At 29.9% G+C, this 8,154-nt stretch overlaps 1 protein-coding gene across 1 annotated transcript; it reads right to left on the reverse strand.

Moving 5' to 3' along the window:
* Positions 1-3,533: 3,533 nt before the first annotated feature.
* On the reverse strand, positions 3,534-6,411 carry LOC106759758. Its single transcript, XM_014643090.2, has 2 exons — positions 4,981-6,411; positions 3,534-4,425 (listed from the first exon to the last, which is right to left on the reverse strand). Exons 1-2 carry the CDS (start codon positions 5,924-5,926, stop codon positions 3,902-3,904), a joined length of 1,470 nt encoding a protein of 489 aa, XP_014498576.1. The 5' UTR covers positions 5,927-6,411; the 3' UTR covers positions 3,534-3,901.
* Between the last annotated feature and the right edge of the window lie 1,743 nt (positions 6,412-8,154).

Consider the following 8,154-nt stretch of genomic DNA (forward strand, 5'->3'; position numbering starts at 1 on the left):
ATCCTATTCTAGGTATTCTGTTGTGAAAATCATGCTTCACTATTTCTGAAAGATTTGTTCTGAAAAATATTTTATAACGAGAAATCCATAAATAACTTTTACTGAAGACAAAATGATGATTTTAAAATTTAAGAACAGTTAGAAATTCTGGGGGTGGAGAAAAAAAAAGTTTTGAACCCTCTAATGTGCATTGCACTGCACAAGCAGACCTTAAGAACATCTTTAACAGGAGTTTCTACCCTCCATCGTTGAAAAAAACCTATAACCTCCTGCATATGCAACAACTTTTTATATATAAAGGTCCAAATTAAACATAAAAAATATCCCCATATATATATACATATCACTGCTTAATTTTTTTTATTTATTTTTTTGAGAAAAAATTGACAAGAGAGTAGAGCAATTAGGTTAGTGGTTTTGATAATAAAAATAAAATATTAGAAAGTGGTTTTATTTTATTATTCTGTTTCTGACCACTGAGAAGGGAAAAACTTTATTCTGACCTTTGACGAATTTTAACTAAGGATGGATAGTTTGACACGTGATTTCTTTTATGATAATTTTATAATTTTTATTTATTTATTTATTTGGTATATGATCCTGTTTAATAGATGCCCAGTTGCCAAACATGAAAGGCATCACAGGTATAGAATTTATGAAATTCTTCTTATGTGGCCATCAAAGTCAAACCCTAAAACAATAAAACTCAAGAAGAATTTTCGTTACAAACATCCTTAGGAGAATGGAACATATGTTTAAATAAGAGATTAATTAAATTTAATTGGGTTGGTTTATCAAAATAGATCTCATTAATTCACTTTAAAATTTGTCCTTTAATTGTGTTGTGGAAGGTAAAATCTTCAAAAAAAATAAAGAAATTATCTTTCTTGAAAATACTTCTCCAATTTGAAAAGTAAATTGACAACTAATATTCGAATAAAATAGAAATTTCAACGATTGAATAATCAATCGTGAAAGAATCAATTCTCCATATGATAGGTTTTCTCACGCAAAATATTACAGCTATGTTTGTTTTATTTTGTGAGTATTTTAAAATAATTTTATATATTTTAATTTCATTACCTCAGACTGTAATTATTAGTTTTGGATTCAAAGTTACACGATTTTTACCAAACATATGAATTATTAGAATGGCACTAAAGAAAGAACATATGTTTGAGTAACAATACCTTTTGCTATTAATTATGAATATCCTTGACTTTTTCTATGCTCATGCTTCCTCAGCTTCTCCTTCAATGTTCTGCCAAATGAAACTCATAGCTGAAGAAGAATGAGAAAAAGAAGAAAGAGGAAAAGAATCATAAATCCTTCTTTTTGGAAAACTACTGTATTAATTTTAAGTTTCTCTTTAGTTTTTGTTTGTTTGAAATCACTGTTTTGAAAAGTTCAATTATTAAGACTCGCCTGTGAGTTTTCATCTCTTTATCTGTTTTTTAGAATACAAAATAGCAAATGTTAATCAGTGTTTTAAGGACACAGAAATTCAACAAATAGAATTAAATCAAATTTCTCTTTTCATTATTAACTTACGGTAGCTCTGAAGAAAATTGGAGAGAAAATAAATTATGTCAGACATGTTTTTTTTAATAAATGTTAATATATTTTTTTATTGAACTGTGTTTTATAAAAATTTACCGTTAAATTATATTAGACTAAAATTTATATGAAATTTGACTTAATATACTTTTTAAATATAAAATATATTTAATCTTGAATTTTCATTTTAATAAAAAATAACAGATAATTAGAATAATGTAAAATTATAACTTAAGAGTCTGATCGATTTTTATTTTTGTAAAAATAACAAAAGATCTAATTTAATCACTCTTAAAATATATTTAAAAAAAATTTAGCATATTAAAATATTAACTAAATATCATTCTCAAATCATCTTCCTTTTCACGTCTTCTTTAATAATTCTAATCAGGAGTTTTGAGCAATTAATTATTTTTTAAGTAATTATATTAGTCAGTTTTCATAGGATAAAAAAATTAGTAAGTCCATCTCATTTTGTTTTACTTGCTATTCACTAAAAATAAATTGAGACAAAGCCAATATCAAAATATAAACTAGTTGATTGACTGATATGTCAACTTTTTTATTTTAATTTTGAAAGTAGTTATATATACTATCATCTTCCTTTATATATTTTTTTAATAATTCTAATTAGAAGTTTTTAACTTTTAATAAATTCTTTAGATAATTTTATAAGTTAGCTTTTTAACAGGCTATAAAAGTATAACCAGTGAAAGTAATTACATGAAGAAAACACGACACGAATGTATAACTAATTTTAAACTTTCTCTATGCACACGTTGTTTGTGTGTTTATTAAAATATATTTAAAGATTGAGAAAATAATCAATAATATTTATTATTTTATAACATAGTTTATATGTTTTAAAAGTTAATATATCTTTAAAAATATAAATAATAGATTTTGTAAAAATATAAAAGATAAAAGATGTGTAAAAATAGGATATACTTTCTAAAAATACAAATAATATACATAAATATACAAAGAAGACTCATTAAAAATACAAATTGATATATAAATAGACTGGTCTAATATATCTTGATAGATACTAGTCTAATATGTATTGATAAACTTATTTAATAAATAACAAACTTTTCTAATATATGTTCTTAAGCTCATCTAATTAATATATAGATATACTTATTTAATATGTATAGTTAAACTTGTTTAATTAGTATAATATATATTACAAAACTCATCTAATAAGAAAATGAATAAATTTTTATAATTTGTATTAATAAATTAATCTAATATTAACATTTGATAGATTTAATATATGTACAAATTCATATATTATGTGTTACAAGACTTTTTCAAAAAGTGTATAGACACATTTTATTAAATGACAAAGTAATTAGAAATTATAAAAGAATAAAATTAAAAATGAATATAAATATAAAGGACAAATCAATTTAAAATTAAAATAAATAGATAAAAAATAAAATAACAAATTTGAACATGTGACAACAAAATAAATTTAAATAAATAATCAAATAAACTTAATAGATAATATATATATATATATATATATATATATATGCTAAAATAGTATAATTTTAAGTTTTAATTGATAATTAATATCTTAAATCAAATAAATTAAAATAATTACTATCTTTATATATTAAATTATATTATTTTATTAAAATTAATAATTAAATCTTGGTAAGTATTAATCATTTAAATTATAATATTATTTTATACTTATATCTTATTAAATAATAATATATAAAAATGACTTTTTATTCACTAATTTGACTGGACAAAGAAGTGATAGACTTGAAAATTGCAATCCAATGGACAGACTAATCCACAAATCCTAACTAGTTTTTTCATCTCTAATTATGAAACATTTATTTTAAAGAGAGGATTAAGTCACACTTTTGAAACTTTGTTTCACAAAAACGACGACTTAACCATTCACTTCCTTTTTATTTCTGGATACTGATTTTATTAACCATTCACACAACAAGGCAAAATAATGTTAATTTTCACAGACATATATATATTTTTTTATTATATGAGAATACAATATTTACAGGAGGGTGTTCCAAATGAAAAAAATGAAATGCCTGGGAACTTAGAAAGAAGAAGAAAAGGAAAGAAACTGTATCTGACTAGTTAGTCAATGTTAAGCCTCCACTGTTTCATGTGTATCAATATCTCTTTGTGTGTTCTCTATATTTGTATAGAACTAACCGATGCCGAAGATCCCATTCAGATGCTCAGATACATCATGCATACATCAAACATTCTTCTACAAAAACCATGCATGTGCAGCAAAGCCATGTTCCATTAGGATCAGCAAGGAACGATGATGTTACCAATGTGCACTCTTTGCAGTAATCTATGATCCTGCGTTCGGATATTTTCCAGAACCATCTATGACGATTTCAAACAGATCAGCCTCAGACTCCTCGTCAAAATCCAATGTTCGATTGTTGTTATGGTTATTATTATTATTATTATTATTATTATTATTGTGGCTTCCTTTGGTTGTGGACCGATTGAGCCACTGAGAATCGATCCTTCCCATTGAGAATAGCTCCTTGCTGTCATCGTAGCCCAAGGTAGCTGCAGGGGAATTTACAAGTGGGGCTATGAAGCATGGATTTGGTGTTCTCTGGGCATTCGCAGGTGCATATTTGAATGCACTTTGTCCAAAATTAACTAACACCATAATGTCTATATTTGCAGCCATGATCGGAAAAAGTGGTGTGCCAAACTCCTCTGTCTGGCAGTGGATTACATGCATCAGATCAGAGTCTATTGTGAAGAAAACCTTCTTCTGCCTTGGATCGAATCCACAACCAATCACTTTATCAGTTCCCACCCACTCTGCCTTCTCCGATTCACGTACAAGTTTCATTCCTGTAACCAATTTTCATACTTAGATGTCTCAAGAGATACATACTGGAAATATAAATTGCGTGTTGTAAGTAAAAGTAACACCATCTTAGATTCCCTTCACAGTTTTTTCGTTCTGAAAGCCATTTTCTAAACAATCTTCCACAATTAAAAAACCAACTTCTCATCCAAAAGTTCTTAATTTTTTAATTGTATTTAAAATAAGTTTTTTTTCAAAACTAAAAAGCAAAAGCAGCTCATTTTGTTCTTGCATCTCTATCGCTCACACCACCCTCCCTCAGTTGTGTAAACAACCTTCTTTAATTATTGCATTCTGAAAACCACAGACAGCTTTTGAAAGACACCCTGAGTGTATGTATTGTTTTCTTCTCGTTGTTTTAACCCCAATAGATAAAACAAAATAACAAAACGAAAAAAAAGACATGGTTGTTACAAACTACTACAACTTCACCTAATCTGGTCTACAAAACTGTACCTAATTTGGTCAAATGGTAGCAAACAAACGAAGGTGAATCAGTAATCTAATACCAGGATAATGATTTAGGAGTTAATAGTTACCATCAAGATAGAGAGAACCGTTGGAGTTGAAGCCAATGCTCCCGGGATAGCTACCGGGGACTCTCAAAGGAACAGAACCCCCTGTTGTTAACCCCAACGAGAACATCACAGATTCACCCTTCCCACTCTCTCCTTCGACATTGTTGATTTTATTACTTCCATTCCCATTGGTAACATGAACCAGAGCCTCGGAATTCCCTTTTCCATTGGAGTTCCCTTGAACCAAAAGCTTGGTCTTCTCACCTTCCCCATTCTTCCCAACAGATTCACACTCATCGCCACGTGAGTACAAAATGGTAATCTCAAAATATGCTTCTTGTGGGAACGCACAATTCCCCAGGGGAGGCCCAGGCAAAGGCAAAGCCCCTCTAATGATAGAAGCAACCCCAAGAGAACCGTTATTGTTGTTGCTTTGATGAGACTTTTTTATACCAGGATTCAACCTCACCTTCTGCATAAACTCAGCAGATCCACGTGCCACTTCCCAGCTTATCTCAGCCTCTGATTCTCTCCCAAAATCACTCCCTCCCGGTGCAGCACACGCTCCCAAAAGTCCCGATCTTTTCGAAGGAGACGGCGTGTAACTCTTGTACCCCGTGAAGGCAAATCGTGACCATCCATTTTCAACAGCATCAGAAGCCATGGATGGATGATCACCCCAATTGAAGACGCTTCTTTTCCCCGACACCCCACCGCCGCGAAAAACATAGTAATTGTAATTACCCTTGTTGCTGTTCTTGCTCCCCTGATCCATCTGGAAAGGTTGCTGATGGATCCTGGAAACTGAAATCCCTCCCTGCATACTCTCAACCCTGGTCAAACTAGTCGGTTCAACGAAAGTCGTGCCATTTCTTTTGCGACACCAACGGAAGAGAAAGACCAACATAAGAGTGGAGACGCATCCCACGGCGGCTGCGGCCACCGCGACGTGTATCCACTGCCTCATCTGTTTCTAGTGTTGGATTTGAATTGGGTTTGTTTGGTTTGCAGGGTTGTATGCATAGATAGATTGTTGGTGTGATGAGAAAATAAAAAAAAATAAAAAAGAAAAGAATAGGTGGAGTGATGGGTAAGGGAGAAAGGAATGAGTGAGAGAGGGGAAATTGAAATTATGAAATGGGTTGGGTGGCGTGGCGGGCGTGGACTAAGACCGGTTCAATCAAAGAAAGCATGCAGGAGGAGAAGAGAAGAAGGGAGAAGAGAAGAGATGTAGCATTACTACTAGAAGGACACACGACGAGGTATGGGTAAGGTAGCGTTTTTGTTTGATTAAGAATTGTTTGGCAGTTCCCTATAATTTAATACTGTGGGAACCGACAAACTCTCCTCGTTAAGCAAACAACGCGTTTGACGATTTATTGTGTCTTCTCATTTCAAAGGAGAGAGATAGAGAGAAACAAGACTAATAAGAACTGTGGTTCAGTTGCTTCTCCTTTCCATTAGCAAGCACTTCCAGAAACTCAAATTATGACCTCAGGCAGTAAAATAAAAAAGTTTTTTTTTTTTTTCATTTTAATCTTATTTAGTATATTCTTTTTCTTGAAAACAATAAACAGAATAAAAATCTAACATACTTACACGTATCTTCAGCTGCCACTCTATCTCTAATTGGAGATCGAATCCCGTATTTAAATTAAACAAGTAAAGGATCTACAGAGATTACATTGTTTGTAAAGTGAGGTCATTTGGTTCAGTAAACTGATTTCTATACATTTCTTGTGTATACTTTTTACCAAAAAATTCTTAAATGTCTGATAATGAAGAAGTAAAAGAGTATAGCTATAGAATGTAAGAAAGTAATTATAATTAGGGTTAAATATGTTTTTAGTCCCTATATTTTGGGGCGATTTTGATTTTAGTCCCTCTTTCAAACTATGGTACAATTTAGTCCTTCAACTTTAGAAAACTCTGGTTTTAGTCCTTTTTCCCAAATTCTTTTAACTTTATTTTTTGTTTCAAGTACGTTTCATTGTAGTATTTGGATTGTTTACACTGTTTGACACATTTTTGCTTCAATGTTAACTGAGAAACGCGTTTGAAACAACAAATAAAGTTAAAAAAAAATTGGTAAAAAGGACTAAAACCAGAGTTTTCTAAGATTGAAGGACTAAATTGTACCATAGTTTGAAAGAGGGACTAAAACCAAAATCGCTCCAAAGTATTGGGACTAAAAACATATTTAACCCTTATAATTATTAGCAGAGATAGATGTTTTGACCTGTTAAAAAAAATTTAAACCTTTTTTTGTCTCTAAGTTATAAACGTTTAGTTCTCGTTTTAAAAAATGTAAATCTTTGGTCCCTAAGTTATAAAAAATGTATCAAATGAGTTCTCTTTTGACTTGAAATACTGTTTTTGGTTGTTTACATCTTTATATTGCTCTGATTTGTTTCTTAATAATAACAACACTTTATATTGCTTTTTGTACTTTGACCATGAACATCAAAAAATGACTTATTTGATACATTTTTTATAACTTAGGAACTAAAAATTTACATTTTAAAAAACGGAAACTAAACTCAACATCCGTTCATAACTTAGAGAGGTTTAAACCTAAAAAAAACGAAGTCTATGAAAGAAAATGCAAAAGAACGTAGGCCTTTCAGAGAGAAAGATCGAAAAAGTTGGAAATGTTAATGATTGTTTTTTCTGAGTTCTTATTCATCTGGCACAGACATTTTGGTTGGGTTCTCTCCATCTTGTATTACCATTTTTTATCAAATACTTCTGTTCTCTGGGTGTACTGGTCCAATAGTCTTGTACTACCAAAATAATTTGAATAAAAGGAGAAAAACAGATTTTCACATAAAACTCGTGGTCCACTAGGATGCCAGAATAACGAGGCTCATAAAAAGTGAAAAAAAAATAAAAATAAAATACAAGAACGTACATGGAAAAACACCATAACATGAAAGGATAATGATATATATTACAAACACTTATCCAACACAATCTTTTTTTTCCCACCTTTTCTTTCTTCATCAAATAAACTTATGTTTTAACTTAATTATATATATTAAGATATCATTGTTATTATTAAATAAAATTTGCAACAAAAATCAAGGGAGACGTGTATGTATATATGTATTAAAAAAACTGTTTTTTTCTTATTAATTATTGAAAAACAATTATTATTTTGTATATTGTCATTAACAAGGATAATATGTAGTTTAA

This window comes from Vigna radiata, chromosome 5, assembly GCF_000741045.1.
Source record: "Vigna radiata var. radiata cultivar VC1973A chromosome 5, Vradiata_ver6, whole genome shotgun sequence".
NCBI classification, from domain to species: Eukaryota; Viridiplantae; Streptophyta; class Magnoliopsida; order Fabales; family Fabaceae; genus Vigna; species Vigna radiata.

Coding starts and splice junctions, on each gene's coding strand:
- LOC106759758 (XM_014643090.2), bottom strand. CDS start 5,926: ATGAGGCAGTGGATACACGTCGCGGTGGCCGCAGCCGCCGTGGGATGC. Junction 4,426..4,980: donor CGGTTCTCTCTATCTTGATG/GTAACTATTAAC, acceptor AATTGGTTACAG/GAATGAAACTTGTACGTGAA.